At 35.4% G+C, this 27833-nt stretch overlaps 2 protein-coding genes across 3 annotated transcripts in view; one reads left to right on the forward strand and one right to left on the reverse strand.

The window, feature by feature from the left end:
* LOC120625854 overlaps positions 1 to 27833 on the forward strand; it is a 56276-nt gene that overhangs the window by 1082 nt on the left and 27361 nt on the right. The window lies entirely within an intron of this gene.
* Positions 679 to 26651, reverse strand: LOC120625855. Of its 2 annotated transcripts, none has more exons than XM_039893100.1 (10): positions 26467 to 26651; positions 10414 to 10529; positions 9739 to 9850; positions 6532 to 6629; positions 6345 to 6455; positions 5975 to 6190; positions 3268 to 3386; positions 2727 to 2823; positions 1627 to 1859; positions 679 to 900 (listed from the first exon to the last, which is right to left on the reverse strand). In XM_039893100.1, the coding sequence occupies exons 2-10, from the start codon at positions 10519 to 10521 to the stop codon at positions 702 to 704; spliced, it is 1293 nt and encodes a 430-aa protein (XP_039749034.1). In that variant the 5' UTR covers positions 10522 to 10529; positions 26467 to 26651; the 3' UTR covers positions 679 to 701. The 2 variants fall into 2 exon arrangements, with proteins under 2 accessions (XP_039749034.1, XP_039749033.1); XM_039893099.1 differs by having other exon boundaries at positions 679 to 903.

Consider the following 27833-nt stretch of genomic DNA (forward strand, 5'->3'; position numbering starts at 1 on the left):
AATATTTAGCCAGTCTATACTTAAACTGATTCAGTGATACTGCAGTCAAAACATCCTCTGGCAAGGTATTTAACAGGTGTATAACTATATTGCTTGGAAGGATTGTTGTTTAGTGTAAATTGTTCAACAATTCAAGAGTAAAGTAATCTAACTAACATATAGTAGGTAGTTTAGTTTATGACATTAATGCCTGTTTTCACTAAACATCTAGGTATATGTCCATTTTTAATAGGCATCACCTAAGTTGATTTAGGCAATGTCTCTGAAAAATGTTTCACCAACTCTTAGGTGATAACTATTGGTGAAAGGTTGATTTATGCTTAGAACTTTCCTTAGATTACTTATGCGTTAGCCATTGCCTTATTTGTTGTTAGTAAAAAGGGCATTGGTGTTTAAGTAACTTGTATTATATCTGTCATTCAATTATTTGCTGTAATATGCTTTGAATACTATGGAAAAGATTAAGTGAATTTCGCCTTGAGAGAATATAAAAAAATCTGATTGTTCAAAATACAAGAGAAAAAGTCTACTGTCCTATTCTCTTGGACACAAATGATGTGAAAGCTTGTTGTCATAAATTATCTGTTTTCATTTACTACAATTAAGGTTATAATATGTAGTAAAGTATATTATGATTTTGTGGTGTCTAAAAACAAGTGTTAAAATAAAACAATATTAGTCGATTAGAGTTTTATTCCTCTTTAAACTGGGCCACGGTCATATGGATGTTTGTGAAGATGTCTTCGGTGAGGTTTGACAGGTGTGCTCTCTGTTGTTGTGTGTTTATTTCTGCCAGAGGCATGTATAAGGATTGCTTGGTCTTCTTCCATGAAATCATTCATGTTGTCAAAAAACTTGGAGTCTTCTGCATCTTCCCAATCATCTTCTGTACTAATTTCACTGCTGAAACAATTTTATAGTTGATGAATTTTAAAAATAATTTTGATAGCAAAATAAGAATATAGATGTTTAGAAAACCTGTTATGATTTAAAGAATATTGTAGTAACTTAACTTAAATATTAGATGTAATATTATGTTATACAAAAAACTCAGTTTCTTCAGAGCTCTCGAGATAAATACATTTTATAAAATCATAATACTCCAGTAAAGTCTGTCTACTTCAAATCTGACTGGTTGTGTCTGGCATTCAAGAGATCAAATTTCTTCCATCAGTATAATAAAATGATAATAATCTTGCATGTAAGCTAGCAGTCAAGGCCAACTTATGGTAAGAAAAAAATTATAATGTATAGTGTGTACAATATACATTATATATATATTTTTTTACTAAAAGTAAGTGATGATTTTAGCAGGCTGATATGTCGCGATGATTGCTGTTATATTAAAGCCAAACCTGTTACAGTTTTAATGCAGCATTGAATAGGAACGCTAAATCCCTTTTCTTTACGTTGGTGTGGGGTGCCCAGGCATTTAGAACACGCCAGGCATAGAGCAAGAAGATGGCATTAGATGCATAAATCCTCTTCTACAGATATTTAGGCAGTGCTTTTGTGCAAGCACGTGGGCGAAGCCAGCAAAACTTAATGAAGTTTATTTCACTCTTAAGATAGGAAAGAAAACCTGCTTGGAAAAAGTACGAATGACTTAGAATAACGCCCTCTTACTTGATTCCTTCGAGCTTTAGTAGCAGTTGATCGGCAGCGGCGGATACGTCAGAGCCCGGTACTGGTTCTTCCGTGTCGTCGCGAAGTCTCGCTTCCATACGTTGCAATGCCGCGTCAGCTCTGTTTGTCAATCCTATGAACTTCTCCGTCAGCTGCTGTAGCTCTTTTTCGTTGAATGCCGTTTGTGATGCATTACGAAACACATTTTCGAGGCGTTTACATGATATATCCGTCTGCAATCGTAAAATGAATACTAAGTTATCTAATTTTTAAGTTACAAGTTATTTTTTGTATTCTTTTTTATTGACAACTAGCCGAGCCTTTCCACATTATGTTGTTGCTTTAAGTTAAGCGTAGGTCTAATCGCTATGGTTAGCGGCGTTCAAGTTTGCGTCCAGATAGTAACCAATCTTGTGATTGCTTTTCTTCTTCTTCACTGGGCACTCTTCCGAGGTTCAGACATCCTAGCTCGTTCCAGAAGTCTAGCAGGCCCAGGACTTCCGGAAATGTGGCTGGGGATCCTAGGAAGACTTCTTGTTGGTCTGCCACGCCCGTGCACTCCAGCGTCACGTGCGTTGGTGTTTTATCTGCCATGCATGCTTAGAGGTGGTTGTTGGTTGCTTTCAGGATGCAAACTTGAACGCCGCTAAAGACGCAGATAGACACCGCGGTTTAAGCTTGCCTTAAGTCTACTAACCTTTTATTATAATTCCGAAAGAAGATAAATAATGTATCCTGTGTTTAATTCACAATATTTTCCTCATTTCCTTAAAATTTTACCCGATGTTGACTTTACTACTAGAACATTGTCTCATTTAAGTTTGAGAGATGAGGCATTCCTATTTTAATTTATGTTTAAGCACCTTGTATGTCGATGTTACTCCTGGCGCTATCTCAACTGTTATTGCTAGTATGTTTTTTTATGGGAAAGTTTTACCTACTATATTGATCGTATTTCAATACGGTAAAGAACTTCGGATAGAGCACGGATCTCCTTAAATAATATGAGCGATACTCTGAATCAATGCAATAGTTAGAATAACATAAAACATGAATTAAGCGAAACTTTGGTATATTCTGTAGGTATATCCTATACTAACCTGTGTAGGACGATTGCTTAGTAGTTTTATAACTTTGTTATCATGGTTCTTTAAAGTGGCTTGAATGTTTTGTAGCTCACGAAAAGTCGACGCAGTTCTGTAAACAAAATAATTATAACCAAAAATATTATCCCTACATTGTAATGTATTTGTTTTATTATTCACTATAAACTGCAGATATCTGCAATCTCTTTGGTCGACTTCAACTATACGCAAGCTAACATTTCGGCGGCCGAAAGTTATGCAGACTACACTCAACTACGTGCAAGTTCATTATTTTAACATTAATGACGTTTATGTAAGTCAATCTAGGGACGTCAGAGTATGTCATATAAAACTGACATTTTATGATAGTACAAACTACTACTGGATTATTCATTTAGTGGTTTCCGCCCAAAAACTATGCCACTCGTTAAAAATATTCATAAACCTCACGTTGGTAAGGTTTTGGTGGAACCTGCATTGAGCCATGCATTGAGGAAATTTATATTCAAGTTTGTTGGTACAGGTATAGGTATTTAAAGCATGTAAAGTTGCTTACTTATTTATAAGCGAATCGATTAATTTATCCAGCACATCCGCTACGTGTGTCGGGTCGTCGAGTTGCACGCGCTGGCAGGAATCGATAAAGCGCTTCTGTGTCTCTATCACTTCCTTCATCTGGAACATTATTTATTTTAAGTAAAAAGAAATGTTGGACTTCACACGCCGTTGAGAACATTATTAAGATAAGTAACTTAGGCATACAAGTTAACTGACGATCTTTCTCTTTACTTTTTAAACAACTGATATTTTATTGCTTAAAAAGCTCATAATATACAAAAGTTAGAGGTGCGTGCCGGTAATGAATTCGGCTCCCCGAAAGTAAAGCCGAAGTCCTAACCACTAAGCTATCACTTTGTCTGTATTTGTGTAGGTTAATTATCTACAGAATGGGAACATGCAGTCGAAGCCACGGAAACAGCTAGTTTATAATAAATTAAGTTTAATTATAAGTATATTAATATTTAAATTAGTATGGTTAAATAATAATTATTGTCAACTTAGTTGTTCCTTTCAAAACGTTTACTCAATGTTGTATTAGTGGCGTCCATTTAACTTAATACCCGCGGTAATGTATTCATTATTATCTATTGCTAATATCACTGTCGCAACTTGTTACCCACTATCGCTTTAGCCTTCATATTTCTAAGCTTGCGAGTAAGCATGATTGTCGTTTCTAAACTTATTAGCCATGCAAAGCCTTGTACCAGTAATTCAATATTGAGAGCCGAATGCCATGGTAGCTTTTGTTGAATATTAAACAACTGATTGTCTACTTAAGAAATATACTTTCCGGGTCCTGAACGGATTAAAATGTTTGGAACTTAAATGAAGTCGCTATATAAATATACACACATATAAATAATGTTAAATTTTAGTGTTCTCTATATACTATAATATTTCTCTATATACTATATTAGATGTATTGGACAAAGATATTGGTTTAGAAAGCCGTATATATTTTAAGGCAGTATGATAAACCATAATAGTTTATCATACTGCCTTAAGGAAATAGGTACGGCTGGAAAAAAAGAAGTTACTAGAACACTAACGTCGTTTGAGACTGGAGATTTAGCACTTAACGAATTCTTACCTACACAAACATTAAAACTCTTTAGATCCTGTCAGGATATTATGGATTCTTCAATGCCTATTCTCTATGAATGCCCAGCCTTGCTACAATTGTAGATATTGGGATGTCACTTGATGACTCCGCGATATTAAACACAGTTTGCACCCAATGCAATAGTCAGGTTTATATTATGGAATACGCTTAATTTTCCTACTGCGCAAAAAGCAGCAAAATCTGTATGGCATAATTTATAACCTCCTCAATTTATACTCCACAAAAAAACAGATAATTGGCAAGGTACACGACAGGAGAAGTTGACTTTACAATGAATACACAAATGATAACAATGACTTTCATATTAGACCCATCCATGGGTGAAAGCATATTAATATTTAAATTAGTTTGGTTACTAACAATCACCTGATAAAAATGAGTGACGATGTTTACAGGAAATCTAGATGATTCTATATAGTCATTTTAAAAAGAGAGCTGCGAATATATGTTTGTATTAAAAAAAAAAAAATGAACCTGTGAACATCATGCATTTATCAGTTAGCTATATTGTGTGAATATCGTTAATTGTTAGTTTTAGGATTTAGTGGCGTTCAAATTCAGGGTCTTGTATTTGAGCAAGCCCAGTTAACTCAAGGACTAATTAACTCGTCATGATCCCTTAAAGTCACCATGCTTGAATAAATAAATATACTACGACAATACACACATCGCTATCTAGCCCCAAAGTTAGCGTAGCTTGTGTTATGGGTACTAAGATAGCTGATGAATATTTTTATGAATATAATAATAATGAATATAATACACATAAATACTTATAATATACGGATAAACAGCCAGAGACTAAAAAACATTCATGTTCATCACACAAACATTTTTCTAGTTGTGGGAATCGAATCCACGGGCTTGGACGCGGAAAGCAGGGTCACTGCCAATTGCGCCAACCGGCTGTTCTTGTTGTTCTAAATGGCAAACAATATAAAGTAATCTTTGAAACACACTACGATTAAGGTTTGAAATTTCGATTGATAATTGGCTGGATAAGTTTCTATGCGCTGTTTGGCATAATAAAAAAAAAAGAACAGAACTCCAAGTGTTCCGTGAATTCGGGTCTCTTTAATTTTTATTGCGCCTGATAAGTTATGTCATAACCAGACGCGTTCCATCCATTCTTTTCAACAAACAATTTATTAGAATGGGAGCATCAAACAGAGTTCTTCAGATCCATTAGACTGTCTTTTATATGTTTAGTATGAGAAATACACAAGTTTGGTGTAGGTTTGAATGAGTATTTATTGAGCTGTATATTTTTTTTTAAATTTTAACTTTGTTCGCCAATTTATGTTTGAACGCACAAAATTTCGCCACAGAAACAATTTGAGCTCATATATAACAATATATACTTTAATTTATAAGAAAACAAAAAAGTAAAATGCACTTTTCTACTCAAAAAAACAATAATAAACTAACTAGTTACTAAGTAATCACTAATCATTAATCTGTGAACTACCTGAGATATAAATATTGTATTCGAAATCGGACTGGTATAGTTTCTGATATGAGCGCTCTCAAAAGTACATATAAAAAAAACTTTTTTATGAAGTATTGATAATTTACGTACCTTCATGTCAACTTTATACGAATTTTCTCGGAAACGTTTAGTAAACGTTGCTTCCAAGTCTGCTGATGTGAGGCGAACTTCTCTCTGACCCCTTGCCAACGCTCGCAGACCGTTCGCTAGTTCTCGCCGCGTCACATTCACCAGAGACATTCCGTCTCGCACCATTGACTCTAATAAAAGGCCTCGACGCCACGTGTCGGCATATGCCCCGCTTACCTAAAAAAAAATATAAAAAAATAAAAAACCGACATTACCTACTTGTGCAGCTATAAGAAAGTGATTGAGCAATTGTTGTAACTAAAGTATGCAAACATCTATTCCAAAGTCGATAGCCAAAGAATTCAGTATATTTTTTGTCTTGTTTCCTTACCTTTTGCAACAATTGAGTATGCGTATTGATTTGATTTGTCAGATTTTGTGCTACCTCTGCGATCTTTGTTTGTGTTTTCTCTATTTTATCACTGCTTTCTTTAACAGATGCCTGTAATAAATAAGATCTTTGATATTGTGGTTGAATTTCTAAAAATTAAAATAACTTAATAATGCTAGGTGTTAACCTGCACATTGGTTTGCAGCATGTGAAGCCTATGCTCCAATCGTTCTGCCGCCAACTGCGCTCTTTCTAGTCTCAAAGATAGCGTAGTTTCCATGCGATCTGAAATTTAAATAACAAACATTAATGAAACACTATTGTTTATGAATGTTTGTGCTAGAACTGTTGGGTATTCGGTTATTCGATTAATAGTAGGGGAGCCCAAGCGGGGATTTCGGGATTTACTAAAGCGCGGCAGATTAATATACAGGGGGATACCTTGTACCCGGTTAAGTACCTCCACAAAACATGAGGCCCATATGCCGCCGTGAAGGATACAGGATCAGATTAGTAAAAAAAAATTGACCATCAGAAATTCTCGAGCGCGTCAGATTAAGGTAGGGTGAGTTAATTACATCCTAAAAAGTGTATATTCCACTAATCTGACAATTTGAGAGTGACGTAAAAAAAGGGGAGGGCAACAAAGATGTAAAAAAAAAGCGTCATCTCGACATTCTCTAGCGTAGCTAAATTTTTTTTATTTTGAAGGAAATAATTCAAGAATAATGAAAAATATATAATCTGACGATTTCCGCAAGCCGAAATAACAAAAATTCGTCGATAAAGTTAAATGCGTGCAGCTGCGTGATGCCTACATTTCCTTCTCCGCGTTTCTATTCCTCTCTCACTCTTTCTCTATCTATTACTCTCTCACTCCGTCCCCACTCTGGTTTTTGTTGCCATGACGCCATCACAGCTGATCATAAAGACTCGTTCGTGGCATACTGTTTACAACGTGTTTCCAACGTTTTGGCTTTTTTTGCTATTTTAATATTATTTGTGTGAGTTAAAGTTTATAAATATTTAATATGAGTGATATTAATTTGAAATGTGTATTTTGTGGTGAAAGTACCTTACAAAAAACAATTAAATTTACGGTAGAAACATTAAAAAAATGTGTAAATATTTTGGAATATCGTCGGAGCAAGCCGATGATTCTTCAGATGAAGATGATGAGTAATTAATCTATTAATTATAAAACATTCAATTGTTTTAAGTTTTTTTTAAAGTAATTTTTTTATAAATACATGTAATTTACTAAAAAAGCATACACTTATTTATTTAATTAATTAAGTTCAATGGTTTAAAAAAATAAGAAAAAAAAATTTTTTGAAAGTGTTTTTTTTGGAATAACTTTTAACTGGCTTTATCGATTAACTTCAAAAACTAATCCGCCTTTGAGCTTGAAAAACCACGTCGATCGCCACCAAGCTGGTCAAAATCGGTTGATTCGTTCGAGAGATATCGTGAACGAAAGAAACCCGAAAAAGTGTTTTTTCGGGATTACTCCGAAATTTGTGGTTCGAACAATTAAAATTGCAAAATTACTTACGAGGATGATAAAACTGCGTCGAATGGTGCCAACCGCGTGAAAATTGGTTGATCCATTCAAAAGTTATTGCGGTTTGGAAATTCCAAAAATAGTGTTCTATGAAACTTTTATCAGACTTTCGAGCTGGGAGAGCTCAAATGCATAAAAATATTATTTCTTTGAACTCAGCGAACTCAAAATATCACATAAATTATATTTTGAGCTCAAAAATGTCATAAGTACAATTTCAAGCGCCCAGGAATGGAATTAGCGGGAAGTTGCAGGGACGGCCTTTAAAGTGAACCGTTTTTCTAATTTTTTTTTGTCAGATCAGGCGAATCCCTCTAGATAATTGTCAGATTATGAGACAGTACGTTTAGAACATAAAGATGAACCATATATATCTTAATCTGAAGCGCTTGAGTATTTCAAAATGGCGATTTTTTTTTGCACATTATGAAAATGGCCGCGAGTTTGCGTCCCATCGAAATCGTCAGATTAGTGAATGAGAGCTTTTTTTTGGTGTACTTAACACTCCCTTAGAAAATCTGACGCGCTCGATTAAATTTTTTTTTTTTTCATTTTCAACCCTTAAATACAACCACCCGCATCATGCAAACGATCAGATTAACATACGTACATTATAAAAAATACGTAGGGCATTGATGCTATCAATATCTGATGCGCTCGAGGATGTCTATGCAACAGTTTTTTTTTACATATTTAAAAATCTATAGCCGCTTCCCCCACCGAAGTAAAGGTATATATCATTTAACATTTTTTTCTTCTTATCATCTAAGCTTTGCATCCCAATAGGTCTCTACGACGCTCGAGTAAATCCCCATTTAGCCTCGTGGGCTCCCCTACTATAAGAACTCTAGTGCTGAGAAAACAGAAAAACCGCACAGAATAAGTATAGTCATTCAGAGAACCGATGAAACTGTCTAGACAGAGCAATCTCTTTGTACTGTTACTAGCTAACTGGTGAAATACCCCTCTATATCGGAGTTCAAGTTAAGTTACTATCGCTTGAACGACTACAATAAAAATGTTGGCAGCCAAAATTGCCGAAGTCCGGGCAAAATGGACTAGAAAATTCCTAGTCCATTTAGGGGGTCCATTATGGGGTAGGCCCCATCTGGGGATAAAGCTTAGTCAAAAAAAAAGAACCCGTATTGGAGTATTGTACATTATTTTAATTTTAAATCTGTGCTATGAAATGGGTGGCGTGTGTTTAGCAGCACTATTAAGCTTTTTTTTTATTCCACTACAAGTTAGGCCTTGACTGCAGTCTCACCAGTTGATAAGCGATGATGCAGCGGTACGTCCTTCTGGGCAGGGTAATCGCCACGGCAGAAAATTCAAAACTAAAAATTTCCCAAATACCCTGTCGGGGATCGACCCCAGCACCTCCCACCTTAAACCACAGAGCTGCCCGCTGCTGGGGCAGGTCGTCAAAGGAAGGCTGTAGATCAAGTTGATGATTCAATGATTGGAACAGTTAATTTTTGTACCCACTGCGTAGGTACGTTACTTTCTATTCACATCGTCCAAGCATTTGATTAAGCGATGCCCCTATTTGTTCAATTGCAAATGATAAATGGAAGCAATATTGCGAAAGTTTACATAACGTACGATTTCTAAAATAGGATATGACATAATAAGGATGCTGTGAATCATCGTTGTGCGTTGAGGAGTACGCTGGTTTGGAATACAAACAAATTATTTGGGTTAGGACTTCAAATGTATCCCAGATTCATGTCACAGGTGGTTTTGTTTTAACACCAGGAAGCACTCGTGTAATATCATATTCCACATGAAGGTAGATAATATTAATTAATTAGATATATTTATATTTACCCAGTTTATCTTGTATGACGTCTAGGCGCCGAGCCTGTTTTGCTTGCACTGCGCTTATGGTGTCTAACACTTGTAACCGCTCGTCGATGCTTGCTAATATTTTCCCTAAATCCTGCAACAATATAATCTACACTTTAAAACGTTCACGGACCATTATTGGGGGAAGTTGTCGAATCTCACACAAACATATGTACACGTTATACTCAACACAAAAAATCTATGATGTGTTTCTGGGCAACAAACTATGTATTCGAAAATATTATTTTAATTTCGTTACTTCCAGTGCATAAGAAATAAGAAATACTGAGATTTGAATTGAAGGTTAAAGAATATGGTATAAAGAAGTTTTTATTATAGTAATTATTTGGCGGACAAAGCAGATGGTCCACCAGGCGGTAATCGGAAAACCATTGCCTACAAAACAGAGCAACACTTCGCAAGGCATGTTAGGAACATCTTGCCGCCCTGTGACGGCCAACCCTATGCGACGTAATTGTTAAAGCCTCGTGTGTCTGTAATTACACATACAACACATTCTTCAGACCGGAACAAAGCTATGCTGCTAGGCGGCCGAAATAAGTATGGCGGAAGAACTTCCCTCTACTTTGTTCTTTCACAAAAAGTTCTATGACTACAAAAACAAAAAGCTCTACTTCTACTACAAAAAGCGGATACCTTAGAAGTATAAGTGTTGACCACGGAGTTACGCAATCCGCGCGTTTCAGGCGGCGAGGCGCGCGCCAAGCAGAGGCACGCGAATGCCACCACGACCACACTTAACATCGCCCTGCCTGCAATTTATGTCATGCAACAATATAAATTAAACTATCCACTGCAAATTAACAACCATCATCTTCATGCCCAGCTTACTGACGTTACTTTACGAACGAGCAATCAAGAGCTAAAACGCACACGCTGCTGTACTCGTAGGAACGAGAGATGGCTGGCTATAACAATATTTGATAGGAGATAGTGATGGACGAAGTCGGGCTGGTACTCCAAATTATTTAATAAAAAAACTTCTTAAAAGGTATCCCTTATTATAACATGGTAACGGCCAGACGAATGAGATACCTTATTAAAATAAAATTTACTTAATCCCTAAAAAATGTTAATCATAATTTCAAATTTTCTACCTTCAACATTGAACGAAATTGGTACAAGGAACTTATCGGCGGGATCTTTTTTTCATTTGAAGTATTCGATAGAAAGTTTGAGCGATGCTTTTATAAACATCCTTGGTCGTAAACTACTCTTATAAATCACCCAGAAAAAATGTACCAAAATTTAATAAAAGGACTTTCATTTATTTATAATGACAAGAATAAAACACCTCATTCATTTTCTCAAAGTAACGTATCACTTCACGCAGACTTAACGTAAACTTAACCGTCCATTAATTTTCACTTCTGCTTTGTATCTGAATTTTGAACTGAAATCTGTTTACATCAGTATTCCATACATAAGTACGTTTGTTTAAATAACTAATATTGTTGCCTGAGACTCCTTCCGTGTACTGCGGGAACGATTCGTTTTACCTGACTAATATCGCTATGCCCTGACTGAGCTATATTCGGTAAAACTAAAATAGCTATGTCAGGGGTGAAAGCTATCTCACGCCTAATTTCGTCAAGACTAGTTTAGTCATTTAGCCGAACATCCCATAAAGTCCCAGAGTTGGTCTTTCAAGTAAACAATCATCACATGGGCTTTAGTTTAAATCTCTACAACAACTTCTGCAGTTCTGTTCTTGTAGGCTATGAAACTTACATTTTTTTACAATGATATTTCTAAACTATCCAATTATGTATTAGGTTTAAACATTTTAGGTTAAAACAAAACACAAATTTAAAAACAAAAGAAATTTACGCTGGACAGGTTCGGGAGCTAAAGGCAGCAATGAGAGAAATAAAGCGCTCCTACCAACATTCGAGCATGAGGAATCTCAAGAGCGTGCTAAAAAAATATAGAGAAATGGAAAGGCCAAGGTATTCAGATATTCAATTCAATACCCACAATGTTCAGGATGGCACTTAGATCTTTCATTAATTAACAGTATTATTGAAGGTAAATACCTAGTTTCTCATATTAAAGTATTAATTTTATAAAAGACATCATTAAAGCCCACCAACCTGCTTTAGAGCAGTGTTGTGGGTCTGTACTCTATAAACCTGACTTCCCAAGGAGTGAAATAAAACAACTAGACTGACTCTAATACTGTATATTAGGCTTCTCTATAATTCATATTACTTATTACCTTCAAATGACTCTACTACCAGTTCGGAATGCTGTCTTCGGCAGAGAAGACCACTGGCAAGAAACTCTACCGTTGCTCTTTTATTCAATCAATTAAAACAAGACTTATAAACACAATTACAACATTATCATATGTTATAACGCTAGGCCCTTTGATACAAGACATATAAGACAGGTCAAACATAACTACTATTATCACTTATAACATCAGGACTTTTGAAACAAATTGTTTGTATAGAGCAACGTATGCTACATAAGCTATCTGTATGAAATAATGCTAGGGCTCCATATATGATACCTGAATAACCCAAAGGATATAAGAGATATACTTATCTGATGCTACATCAGGTACAACCATAGTACCAACAACTTTTAACAACTTATCTCAACTCCATCACCAGTATATACGACTCTTGTTTTGCCACAACAATATTTCGTTAAGTATGTCGTTTCCATTATAAATCATCTATTCCCAATTTGTAACGTTCTATCCACAATACTTTACTTAATCTTCTATTCTCAATTCATTAATTTAAATCCGTCCTCACTTTTCTTTGCCGCCAATCTATCTTGTCAAACTCGCGTCTCCCGCCATAGATCCTATACTTTTATTTGACAGTTTACTAAAGTCCATTATTCTATTTTCAATACATTATCAATGAGTATACAAACTATTATTTGTTGATATATTTAATATAATCATCGGGTTTATCATAGATAAAGTGCTGTAATTCCCTATTTCCTAACAAGCGCGTGAATAATTATTTTTGAGAGTGTGTTTCTTGGCTTACCTTTCCAACACGCAGGAATAGAGCAACATAAAGAATTAGTCTACGTTATACCTTATAAAAAGTTACAGTTCTTTTGGGAAAGATATAAACTACCCGATTTTGCTACTACCTCTAAAATTTGGTATTAAGAGATCTGAGGTCTTCATGTAATACAAAATATACTTTTTAAACCGAGAAATATTATCATAACCATGCCAACCAATAGACGTCCACTGCAGTACATAGGTCTTTAGTACGGAGTTTCAAAAAGTCTCGCGCCGCTTGGGTCCCGGGGATCCCAGCGACTAGCTTGATGTCTTCCATCCACCTCGTGGTGGGTCTACCAAGGCTGCATTTACCGGTGCGAGATCGCGATTCCAGCACATTGGGACCCTAACGTCTATCGGTTCTTCCAGCTATGATCGCAGCCCACTGCCGGCGTCCGTTCCTTTTACGGATCGTCCCATTCATGATTTGATCACGTAGAAATACTCCAAGCATAGCTCTTTATTGCCCACCGAGTGACCCTGAGCCTTCTTATGAGACCCATAATAAACAAACTAATATTAAAAAGTGAAGATGAGTGCATTGATTTGTCTTTCTTCATAAGATTAGAATATGGAAATAGGAATACAGCGTAGGCGAATAGAACCCTTCGGGAGAAACCGCGTGCATTACAGTGTGCAGATGTATGTGTGAGTGCAGTCTAGAATATTCTGATTGGTCATAGCAGACAGATCCGGAAGAAAAACGTACTTAATCGTGACTAGACGCACGGCGTGATCCATTATTCGAAGCGTGTGTTGACATGCATTGTTTATTCCGCCGATCACCGGCAGGTGTGCTCTCTCGTCCTGCTTAGGTATACGCATCTATTTATTTGCATTCCGGTACAGTTCGTGGACCCCGGCTCGGATTATCTTTGTCGAACGCCCACACACGACCGAGGTCAACCTTTCATCAGCTCTGTCTGCTCCCATGAGGTTAGTTGCATAATCCCAATTCTCGCTATTATAATGTCAGTCACAGGGCTTGATTAGATCTCCTTGAATATGTAACTCTAAACTGTTTGCATTACTGTTAATTGTTTTTAACATTTCGATTGTGGCGATTGTTTCCGTCAACCAAATACTCCCGACGTAATATAGTGATTTTAAGAGTGTTATAAGAGTCTGACTGTCTGTGTGTTTATGTCATGGTAGCGCTCAAACTGGTGGACTTACGTGCTGGTCTCAAGACAATGGCACTACTCATTGACCACATGGTTATGCGGTCGCTGATCCTACCCGTGGCATGAGTGGTAAATTTCCATTTATTTTAGTCGCTAGAAGGTTTTTCGTTCTTGCGATTAATTTCACGGTGCGAACTTCCGGAGACCAACATGTTATTGAATGGGGTTTTAGCATTTCAGTTTTGCAATCCATACATGTAGAAAAATATTATTTTCCAGCTGTTGCTCGCGTTCTTCATCAACGCTTATTAGAAATCCCATGAGAACTGTTTATTTTCCTGGGCTTAAAGTGCTCCCTAATCAATATCCTACTCTCCGTCTTTTAAACTAACTCTGTCCCAAAAATAAAGTTGATTGGTTGCTTAGTTAGGGCGTGAAGGAAGGACAAACTAACAAACCCACTTTCGCATTTAGGATTTTCATTAGTATTAGGATTCTTTAAGCAAAATATTTGTAACTTTTAACGGATCATAAAATTTCAAGTTACGTTCGAGAGATCAAAACGTAACTTTCAAAACTCTCATTAACACCGTAAAACAAGTAATTTTTGCTGCGCTTAGTAATCGATTTTAAGAGTTTCGTTAAATGGGACGGAAATGAAGTGAAGAGTCCATATTTGGGGCGCGATGACTTTTCTGCACATACCATACCACCATAAGTTGCAATATAATACATTGTATGTCAGTTACAAAATGGCGAAGATTAAGGCTACGATCAATTAAAATGGTTCATTAGAAAAAAAATTATTTTAGCGATTGATTTTTCCCTTTCAACATAAAGTTTGTTCCTTAGGAAATGTTGACTTTTAAACGCACAATTTCGCCCACAAATATCATCACACGAGGATACTCGGGTGTGGGATCGAAACGCGCGTAAAAAGTGCATTTAGGAAGATCTGGGCGGTGTTGTGTTTAAAGATCGAAGAAATCAAATGGCACCGTGCATACTTGCTGTGGTTTTCGCAGATTAACCTAAAAGCCAAATTTTCATTGTATAAAATAATACATGTTTCAAGGAACTATGACGTCCAAGATCTACGAAGCTTGCGACATCAATTTGCTGCAGTTAGTTATATCTGCTGTGCCTATTTGATTTTGAGAACAGTTTATCATAGTTCAGTAGGACTGGAGGCGAGCCAACACGGCTACTGTACTTCCAGGTGCTAAAATTTCTTGTCAATTTTAATGAAGTGATATAAGCTGCATACATTATTTTAAATATTAACTTTAACTTTCATTTAAATTTATACTCGAAGTGGTTAGTTATATTTTGTCTACCTACACCGTGTTCATAACCTTTATTAAATACTCTTTTTTTTTCTGGATGTATCGTTATACAATATATTCCTTCTCTTTTGTTTCTCGGTTGAAATTTCGTGAACTGTGCTCACGTTTTTATGTACTTATATTAGATATGTATAATTGACAGAAAAAATAAATAAATTTACAGTAAAGTAAGCGTATGTAAGATTCATAATAACGAACAACTGTACAGAATTACGTTTCTTGAGTTTTTCTTTATTTAATTTTATTTAAACGTTACGTAATAAAGACGTAACGTTTTAAGAGCCGCTTTGTGCCGATGAGATCCCAATAAAATCATAATATGTACATTGGATTATTATAAAACAATTCAAAAATCAAAGAACAAAGGAAATAAATGAGGAACACGTGTGTAATCCTTAGATATCCGAAATCCTTCAGAAAGAGATTTGTTTGTTTCTAGAGAAGTCGTTGGCCTTTCCGTCCTTCCCTTGTCCTATTGTATGTGTGAGCTTCCTGGTGAGATCACGTTTATTTCTAAGCATCGCTAGATTCACCGTAGAAAATAAATATTCTTATTTCTATGTCGACTTGACATTCTTTTTTAATTAAAATCATTTTTATCTATTATAGAAACAAAATCAAATTTACATTTCTCTCGCTGAGTCATCAACTTCCGTTTACAAATAAAAACAGTATAACGGAAACGATCAAAGATGTTATTTTCTAAGAATAACACCATTAGTTCAAGGTTTTGTGAGGGTTAAATAAATCGATCGCTCTCTATAAAAACTTTGGATTTCATACTAAGATAACTAATTCACTATTAAAGTATCAGTCCGTTACTTTTGTTTACATTGATGTTAAGAGTAAGTCCAGTTTAAGATAAGACTATTAGAAATTTTATAAATTTACATAATATACCTAATAAAGATAGAACATTAAACTAATTCGACTGCCTCTCCTAGCTCGGTTTTTACAGAGGTCGTAGATTTTAATAACGATAAATAGCAGATTATGTCACGAGGCGATTCGTTAAGTCCTTTAAGTTTAAAGTTATCATAAAACAGATTTTTAGAAGTCGTTTTATTAAACAAGGTGTTTTGGGTAAAATTGAATCTGTTACAACTTACAATAAACATTACTGTTCGAGTTTTGGGTGCGTTCTAGGTATTTATAACATGTGCTATGTACTTTTACTTCTACTTATAATACCTAGATAAGATCTGGTTACCTTAGTGGCATGACACTGAGTTGAAAGACATTGCTTTGCAGGCAGTAGCCTATACGCCCTGTGGAATGTCGTCGGGTGGCTGATTATTAATTTGCTTTGTTGCGAACACGTGATTCACCATATCAAAATTAGAATAAGCTTATACACCTTTGACGGACGGTATGCCTTTTTTAACTCATTAAAATGTTAAACTGTTATGAAAGCTTTTCGGATGAGACGTGTCGTAGCACTCGTTGAACCCACGTCAAATTAAAACTTTACAAGCTGTCACCCAACGAATTATTGACAATCGCTGCTGTCACCAATATAAACCTACGCGCGCTGTATCTCAAAATTAAGCAGCATTATTTCAAAATTTTCTGTTCCACGCATTATGTACATACATAGTGTTTGCTCTTGCAATATCAACCTACTGTAAACTTTGCTGTTATTATACTTTATACGGAGATAGTTAAGAACTCTCGTAGATCACGTTATCAGCTTGCCTTAGGTCGTGTCACTGGTCGTCCTCATTTTGAATTTCCTATTCAATAGTTGAATAAAGATGAATTAGTTTGTAGTCTACTTTAATCTTTAAAAAGCTTCATGTATCTTATTACTTACTAGTGGTCGTTCGCGAATTCGTCCGCGTATGAGACAACATCGTAAAACAGACAGACATATGCTTCTCGGTCTTTTATTCAATAACTTTACAATTCTTCCATTATTTTGACATAACTAACCGTTTACGCATCGCCCACATCGGATGCTATCAAAAGATATATTTTGTTAAGTTTTTACAACACTTTGCATTGATGTTCTGCGCCTATTGATCGTAGAGTGCAGTTATATAACCTGTTGCCTTCGATTATAAAAGTATAGCACTATAACATAAAAAGATTATCTATGAAAACTCAAACAACAACTCTTCAGCTTTATAATATTATATAGACACTCGGTTTACATAACTGAGCTAATAGGTATAAAGTAACATGATCAGCCCATGTATAAAATATACACCAACCCAAGCGTATTTCAATTTTGTTACCGACACGGATTGTATTTATTATTTACAATAATTCTATTAATTCTCTAAGAAAAGAGAAAGAGCTTCTTGCACAGAAGGTGGGAAAGTTTTTCTAATAACAATACTGAAGGCTCTAAAGTTACAGGAATGAAAATAGTAATTGGTAATGTATGTAATTTGAAGTCTTTATTTAGTTAACTTGACTAGGCTAGATGTAGTGGTAGAAATAATGCACATTGACTTGTTATGTCAACCGCCCGAGGCGTGCAAAAGTGGGTTAGAAGGCGCGACAGACAGCACGGCGGCGCAAGCCGGTTGCCACTTGACCAGTGCTCAAGATAACCTGACCTAAGACCTTTTAATGCGATTTTTTTACATTCAACCATTATTAATTCAATACACAAACATGGCATCGTGTAAGTTTTATCACTTCTCAACGAAAACAATGGAATGCAGGGTTAACATTCTCGTATAATGGCCGTTCGAAAGAATATATAAAATATAAGTCCTTACAAAGTACTAAAGTATGGAAGCTCTTTAGTGAGTTGTTAAGCTGACGTTTACCGCAGGACATAAAAAAAAAAGAACTATCGAATCGACAGTGCGTCAGAAGCTTTTATACTTGTCGTGTTGTCAATAGACGTTAAAAACACATAAATTGTAGAGCCAGTGAACTTTAGGTACAACGTATATAGATACTATCAACCATAAAAAGACGTAAATAAAATAACGTCCTGATTGATTGTTGAAGCGGTTATAGCCTAGTGTGTAAGACTTCAGCTTCGCTTTCGGGGATACGAGTTCGATCTGTACGCACCTCAAAGATTTCGGAGTTATCATGTGCTTGCCAAGCACCTAAACATCACTTGCTTCACCGATGAAGGAAAACGTCGTGAGGAGACCTGCATGTCTAAGAGTTCTCCATAAAGTTCTCGACGGCATGTGAAGTCTACCACTTGGCCAGCATAGACTGCAGTCTAAATCTGGTGGAGGCGAGCTGAAGAGGACCGGTAATAAATAAATAAGTAAAATAAATAATCATACTTCGACTATACACACATCGTCATCTAGCCCCAAAGTAAGCGTAGCATGTGTTATGGTTACTAAGATTACTGATTAATATTTTATGAATAATTTACATAAATACAAACATACTGATAAACGCCCAGACACTGAAAAACATTCATGTTCATCACACAAACATTTTCCAGTTGTGGGAATCGAACCCACAGCATTGGAGTCAGAAAGCCGGGTCGCTGCCCACTGCGCCAATCAGCCGTTAAAGTAGTTTGATAATGTTACAAATTTTGAAGTATCATATGCATAATTATAGTTAAAACAATTTTTTTTTTTATATATATGTTTAACTAAAATTTAGTAAGTACAAAATATTTATTATTCATAGAAATAAAAATATTATTATTGAAGTTTTTTAAAAAGCTTCTCAACCGATGAATTGTGTCATTGAAATTCGAATACGATAGTTACTACAAACAAATAAGAAAATAATCACGCAAATCGGCCAATACACCTTAAAGAAATCGCTGTACAAACCCACATAAATGTACTACGCATCGCTTTGAGAACCACCACCTTCTGGTAAAAAAAAAGTTGTAATGTTACCGTCCATCACGGTATGTATCTAATCGTAGATAAAAATAACAACAGTGACAGCCATAAATATAAATACAACTCTATTAATAGAGCGATGTTTTAGATTTGTTCTATGTTGTTGCGTGACTGCTACCGATTAACCATTGCTTTAGGCCCGCCATGAACGCAGGTTTCGTTGAAATTATTATACTTATTACCTAACACCTACCTTGGTAGTTTATAAAATACTATATAGGAAAGTGGTCCCACCCAAATTCTTCATTGAACCCAATAGGCATATATTGCGTGAGTCCGCCGTAGGCACTGACAAATAGTTACAATCTTAATTTGCCGGTTAAATATTTTTTATATTACAATAATTACATAAATTGGTATTTAATACCAATACAAAAGGTAAGTGCCTCGGTAGAGTTGGGCTCTGAGATAACATATAATCACATTCAACATATTTTCTCTCGCTTATCGTTTTCTTGAGATAAAGTAGGTACACCGTTTTTTATTTCCGGATCGTCTTATTTAATGAAGACATGCCTTTTGGTTTGTCTGCATTCTGTTACTATTCACATTCTTTACATTTTATATAGATTGCAGGTTATCTATCACTAGCGGTCCCTCGCTACTTCGTCCGCGTATAACTCAATATCAATGCTGTAAAAATATTATGCTGTCGCGGCCTTTGTATTAAAACTTTTAAAGGAAAAAGATTTTATTGAAACTTGAACCGTTTAAGTGGCGCAATTTTGAAACATTCTTCATTGGTGCTTCACCTATTGGTGTTAGCGTGATGATATATAGCCTATAGCCTCCCTCGATAAACGGGCTATCCAACACTGAAATAATTTTTCAAATCAGAGCAGCAGTTCTTGAGTTCATCGCATTCAATTAAACAAACAAACTCTTTGGCTTTATATATTAGTATAAGATACATACCCTACCAAGGATGTATAAATTACGACTCAGTCAAGTCAACGGTGATCGTTTTAAAGCTGTTGATCACAGAGACATCATTGAAAATATGCCGTTTGGTCGACATGATGAAATCGTGGAACAATCGGGGCTTATCAAGGTCCATTTCCTGTGTGGCTGCTTCTCGAAGAAGGATTTCCTCATATAGAGGCCCTCCTTCTCCATGAAGTGTTCCAACATGAGTCAGCTACTTCTTCCAGCTCAGTCACCTTTCCATCGGTCCTCAACGTTGTATTTTGCGTTGTATGTTGTCAGGTCAAATCGTCGGGGTTGGCAGCAGAATCTCTTTGATTCTTAACAGCCCTTACACCGCCGTTACCATAACCAATGCCAGAGCTAGGAATAACGAGTCCACTGGGGCTGTGGCTTTCTTGTACTTTCCATTACAAAGTTATGCCCAATAATGACCACGCTGGGCAGGCGGGTTCTTCATCACAGGGCTAGACTGATCGCACCGGCGTCGCTGCTGCCCGACACCGGTCTGTGCCATTTGTTTAGCCTAGCCAATACCGCTACTAGTCAGTTAAGTAATTTTGTAAAGTGGTTAAATAATTAAACTTCTGATGGATGAATGTTTTCTAATAAAGGAAAAATTCAATCACCGAAACAATGATTTTGTAAATTGAAAGAAATAGATAATGTCACATTAACATTCATACCTTTCTGGTTGAACAATGCCATTGCAAGTAATTAGAAATAAAATCTAAATTAATTTAGTCATATTCACTAACTATCCAAATAACGTAGATAGACGTTATAAATATTTAAAGTCATAAATGGCACCATGAAAACCAATACGTCAAAGGAAGAGGTTAAAACTCGTTAGTTTAATGCGTGCGCTTGTAAAGCTTCATATAAGTAACATACCTTTTAAACAATATCCCATAAAAGATAATACAAAAGCTGTCATGTGGCCTAAAATTTAAGTGGCATTCTATGGGTGATATTTGATGTGTGGAATGCTTTATATTATATGACTTTCGTTGAACAACACATTTTTGGAATTAAATGAAGAACTAGAAGCACCTGCTATATATTAATACTGTCGCTCGCGTTCTCACTGCCCACGAAGAGTTTAATACGCGTTTTCCCTTGCAAACCGTTTCTTTTCTAAAAAAGTAGTTTATGTTACCCTCCGTCCTTTCAACTAACTCTTTTTTTTAAATCATGTTGATTTGTTGCTTAGTTAAGGCCTTGCAGGAAGGACAAACAAAGAAACAAACTTTCGCATTAGTACATATAATATTAGTAAGGATAAAAATGTAGGGAAACCTATTAATAAGTATCTGAATATGCGTTTAATATACATATAAATCATTGTAATATATGTAACAAATCCTAGACTTTATGTGAAATGCTAATGCTGTTATTACTAACATTCAACCTTTAGACTTATTGTGAGGAACGCATAATTTTATAAATATTAACAAACGTTATTAAAACCAGTTTGCTTTTGCTATTTTAATAACTTTATTAGCATAATTATAGCTCTATTTGATCACACTGGAAAGTCGTAACAAGACTTTATGTCGCGAATTATCGTTCCACGTGCAAATAATCATTTTCTGGCGCACCTAGATTTTTGTAAGATTATAATTTAAATTTTAAATTCTCACATTCTCACATAAACTGGAAAATGTTTATGTGATGAGCATGAATGTTTTTCAGTGTCTGGGTGTTTATATATATATTATAAGTATTTATATATATTATTCATAAAAATATTCATCAGTCATCTCAGTACCCATAACACAAGCTACGCTTACTTTGGGGCTAGATGGCGGTGTGTGTATTGTCGTAGTGTACATAGTGTACATAGTGTATTTATTTACTTACGTTTAACACAATATTAACATCATCGTTGTCTAAAACTATACAGTAAAAAACATACTTTTTGTTGAGCAGTAACTAAGCGAACTGCATTTGTCTTGTATTAGTCTTTCTGTATATACTAAAAGTGAAGTTAGAGTAGGTTTTTCCGTTGGATTAATCTCTGAAACTATTACCAATTCTCCGTAATGGACGCTGTTATAAGTTTTCATAGAAAATAATTCATACTTTTGATTTACTTGTTTTAAACGCAAGAGTTACGAAATGCTATGCTGATACTTTCTCTAGTCTCGCAACTGATATGTAGAGAGGAGTAAAGAGGTTAAGAAAACAATATGAGGTACTCCTTCACAGTTTTTGATGGAGCTTTATAAATATTGCACATCACACAAGCGAAGCTATTTATGAGTTAGCTATTTGCTAACTTTATGGTTCGATTAACTCATATTTTAAAAATGCTATTTCAATACACACGTCTTTATATATTTCTTTATAATTAACAAACATTGATATTATAGTGTCTTTAATCTCTAGAATAAAAAAAAAGATACCAAGATTGAAGATATATAAATATTGTATGTCTTTCCAGCAAGACAGTGCTGTGTACTTATGAATACACAGCACTGTCTTGCTGCATAACTTATGAATTTAAATTTCGAAAAGTTCAAATACTGTATATTTTTTTATTAAACACAATAACGTGAAAGTCTTATGAACTACTTTTTCAGTAGAATTTATAAACTACTAGGAAAACTATTAAATTATAAATTCTGTCATATCGTAGTTACTAACATTGTAGGAAAAGTGCAATTATTTGACAATTTAAGTTTACTTTATCCTTTAACGTTATCATGGAACTATATAACTATTTTAGGATTGACGCTTTAACTCACGCACGCACACCGTCTTGTATTTGCTTACTAAATATTTTGTTTTTGTGTAAAAACAATATTATCAGTATCGCCTTGGGAGACGCGCCGGGAGCAGTGTTTGCGAGGAGCAAATACAATGCACACTCGTGGCACGCGGGGGCAACCACTTGTTGCCTGTTTGCCTACGTTGACATGCATACCTCCCAATTAAATAAAACACCCTTGAACGAAATACCGGCATACGATTTTGTAATAGTGTTATGTATTTCTATATTGTAAACGCTTCTTCCAGACGTGGAAAACCGTTATATAACATGCAAGAAGGTATTCCTAATTCGCGTCCCGGCACAAAAAATTATAGAATAAATATCTAGACAACCTATACTGGTTCTGTAAACGGCATTGGTTTTTTGAATAATTTATCCTTCTGAAAAAGTAAGATAAAATATAAAAAGTGAGCTAGTTGGCTGAGAGGCGTCAATCATTGCAATTTTTAAAGAAGCAAATTATCACGATAAAACTGTTCTCTATTAATGAATGCATAACTAAATTAATGCATTTCAGAAATAATCTAGGTAACAACAAGATGCTACTACTTTAACGTGAAACAGGTAGTATTTGAGCATTATTTTATTTATCCACAAATAGGGCTCTTTTTGAAGGAAGCCCAAAGGTTTAGCAATACCAATGACCGTTGAGACAGACGTGCCCTGCGTTCTGCCTCACGTTAGTATCGTAATGCTTCGAGCGGGTAGGGCATACGCCAGCTCTGGACCGACGATCATAGGAAGGTAGGTAGCTAAAAGCTGCTGAATGAGAAGGGAAATGTTTTACAAGTGGTAGAGCTTTTTGTGACTCCTCGCCCTGGGAAGAACTACTGCCATGCTTATTCATGCCGCGAAGCAATGCTGTGTTCCGGTTTGAAGGGCGGGGTTGCCGGTGTAATTACACGCACACTAAGGCTTAACCCTGAGATTGATAGATACAGGGCACACGTTGTAGGATGTGTTTCTTACATACCCTGCGAAGCGTTGCTTTGTTAATGTGCTTGGTCCATCAATTATTACTATAAAAATAACACAAACGACCGTGTGTGCTGTCACGCCCTCGAAATTGCATGTTCTTTTGATGATAACGAGGATGTAAGGTAAATAGTAAGGAAGAGAATAATAATGTAATGTTAAGCAGATAGGAAGATACAATATCTGGTCCCGAGTCCTCGTTATAAGTTATGCGTGAAGTTCATGTTGCAAACTGCAATTGGCGGTCGAATGTAATTGAAATTATTCGCTTCGAGTCATGTACCGCGTACGAACGCATTTTCTATTATGGCTCTGCATGGAATGTAGTTCGCTTATGGCATAATTTAAATGGTTATGGGAAGTAAAGCTCTCGTGAATGCAGCGCCACCCGTACTCAATATTACTACTCAATATTGTGTGTATAGTTATAGCTATGTTGCGCGGTTTCATCCACATCAACAATCCTCAACTATATCTAAACTTATATTAAAACTGTAACGGGTCGAATTCTGTACATGGAAGATATATAAAAAAATTTTTTGTAGGGCACTCTACAAAAAAAACTTAAACTTTAAACGATTACTATTGGCTTGGGTCGACGGTGCTTACCCAGCGCTATCCACTTATACTGTAGTGCTGCTGTTAAGCCATACATTATAAATGCAGTCATTTGATATACGAAATTCAAAGTAAATTAAATAAGGGAAACGGAAGTGGGTCCTCGGGACGGTATTTGCTATTGGCAATGTTTACGTTACGAAAATTACAAACAAACGATGGAATTAATGTCTTTACGTTAGGCAGGGCAGCATATAAGACTAGATGTGCCCTGTGGCTTCACCTGCGTAAATTACGGCATGCAGCGTACTGCTATTTTTCACGCTTGTTAGAAGGTAGATTTGCAACTCTATCTAAGTTATCATAGTTAAATGTCAACTACTCATAACTTTCTACAAAATAAATATAGATATAAATTATATAATTTCTGTGGTGACAAATCGTGACAAATGTTTGGTTTATTTTATTAGCTTAACTACAAGACTACGAGTAGGAACCTACTTCTTTTATTATAGATAGGTACATACTAACAGAACTGATTCCTACAATGCCGAGATTAGTGGGTTATGTCTAATGGATTTTAATATAATCATTGTCTTATGTATGTATTATGATATTTTCTAATGAGACTCAACAAAGCAGCATGAAATTTCCATAAGCAACTAACTAACTAGTCAAAGGCTTTTCAAGCTAGTGTTACCTTGACCGATATGAAATCATCGGAGCTACGTTAACGAATGTTTACCACTTATATTGCCCTTCTTTTGATTTTTTCCCGTCTCATTGCGCAAATTTTCGCTTGCATGCTACCAATATACAAATTTTAGTGCCCATAAAATTTGTTTTACTGTGAGAGAGAAACCGCACTTACGTATCGGTCAGTAGATAGAAATTTAACGCTAGTAAACTAGCTGTAGCGTCCGCTTAGCATTACAATATATTTTTATGTTTTATATTTATATTTTCAATTTATATTATAAATTGTGTGCAATAAAGAATTTATCTTTCTATCTATCTATCTATTTTTTTTAATGTTGCCATTTATTTTTGATATACGACTTTAATACATTCTAATTGTCTTGCAGTTTTTAGTGTGCATTTATAATACTATACATGTTACACTTATACGGAACTTAATCTATTTAAAAATAATATTCGGTTATCATGCGAGTAAACAAGTTATTAACGTATCGAACTTTGTAATACCTATAATTTTATTTATTTATGCATTGTTTTTCAAGTAATTATTTGTGTTTTCAAATCTAATTATACACCATAAATCGCGCGTTATAATTAATAACAAACATGACTAGAGGACAATAAAACTTAATTTACTTATAATTGTTAGTCCTGTATGGGCGTAAATAGTATCACAGTTATTTTATTATTAGTTATTTTATATTTAATTCCGACTCCTATATAGGTAATAAGTAATAGATATATGATACGTGTTATTTTTATTGGCTGTTCTAATGACGAACTCAAACATCCAATTTATTGTTTGTTAGATTCGAGTTCAAATTTAATTTATTTCAAATAGAGTTACTCTAAGCACTTTTGAAAAACCGTATCAGTCGGTTTGTAGTGACTATACCATCGGTTCGGACGTAACTCCCGAAAAGAAGCCGGCAAAAAACTCAGCAGTTGCTCTTTTCCAACATCAACAACTACATATTTACATTTGTAATGCACTCTATTCTACATAAATCAATTACACTTTAGGTTAGGAGAGATCTCTTTTATTTTGGCTATATCATTCTATTCCGTTAAGTATTTGCCAATAGTGATAATTAAATAAAATGAAAAATTAAATGAAATATGCCTCAGTTTATACTATCGTAAATACCTAAGTAAATTTAAAAAAAACCTACATACCAGGATCCCGGAATAACACTAAAATCTAAATGATTAGAAATTAAATAGTTGGTATTTTGTAAACACCCTTATGTGGGATTTTTAATTTATTGTTTTAAAAAAAAAGCTGCTTGTCTTATAACAAGCTGGTTTTTTAAAGTAAAGCATATTAACAGTAAGCTATTTGATTTAATTTTGCGCCTTATCTAAATATGCGGTGTTTTTGATAAGAGATAAAACATGGGCTACCGACCTAGGGTTAGTCCTGAGATGCGTAGACGCAGGTGCCTCTAAGAATTCAAGTCACCGTCACTGAACTCTCACTTTTATTCATTTCACTGGGACGCTAGTGCATGCTTATTTATTATCGATGTAAAGGTCGCGTACGGTAGCAGTATAGATAGCTACGCGGCACAAGTGCGGTTGCCGCAGCATCCACGCCGGCTCTGGCGCCACGAATAGCGCGTTCCAACCACGCCCCGTGCGTACGCGCACCTCCCCGCCCGCCCCAGCGCTGAAGCCTTCCATGATTGCTATTTCAGCAATTATTATTAACAGCAAACATAAATGCAACAGAAAAAGTTTTTGGATTGGAGAATTACATAAGCGACCTGAAAAATGAAGTAGGTATAGGAATAACATTAAAAGGAAAGCAGATATACAGTATACGCAGACTCAACTAGTAAACTAAACCTCGGACAAACTGTTTTATATCAGTATCCCAATTCCTAACTAATCTTTTGACTAAAATTTTTGGTTTGCGTGACTTTATAGTTGTTTTATTTTGCAGGTAGGTAGATCTGATTAGGACTTTTTATTGCGCATAATTTTATTTGAATTGATTGATTATTTATTTAAGAATTATCTTCATTAGACGCAGATCACTGGATACTGCTCATTAAGTATATTTATTGCCAACATTAGAATTACATTCAGATAGCTATCACAGAGCATAATCTAAGTAGCGACCATAAAGCGTAGTGCGGTACGCTGAATCTGGGATGTGAAGCGCGTGAGAAAGTTCGCCGACCGCAGTCATAAATTGTGTGTTGGATTCTACTAAATGAGTCCCTTGATTAGATGCTAATTGAGAAAAGAAGAAATCTTTGTATTAGAAGTAGCTTTATGGTGAAATGCTGTCGTGTGTCATAATGTCACAACTCATAACGCACTCGTGGAATCATGCGCACTCGTCACGGACCGTGTCGTATTTAATAACCGTTCAAATTATCATCGATCATCTCAATCAATATTGGCTCTGTTGTTACTTTCAGCTGTTATATAAATCAACTTTCTATATTGTCGATTGAGTGTCGTATTCAACTTTGCCATCAAGAACCCAAGTCATTTTCTCTAACAGGTGCGTCGTCGGTCGTTCGAAGCACGCGAGATAATTTGCGACACCGCGTGGCATTGGCGGCGTTGCTTTACGAGTTCCTATAATAAACCTAAATAAATATTAGGTACATAGGTATCTATAGTTTCTACATCTATGTTAGAGTCATGCCTGGCAACAAGCAATTTCGTCATTTGTGTAAAGAAAACCTGACTGCGAAAGTTATAATATTTATTTATGATAGGAAATTTTTTATTTATGAAATATTTATTGTGAGCAAACAT

The sequence above is a fragment of the Pararge aegeria genome, chromosome 8 (genome assembly GCF_905163445.1).
Source record: "Pararge aegeria chromosome 8, ilParAegt1.1, whole genome shotgun sequence".
In the NCBI taxonomy this organism is placed as follows: domain Eukaryota; kingdom Metazoa; phylum Arthropoda; class Insecta; order Lepidoptera; family Nymphalidae; genus Pararge; species Pararge aegeria.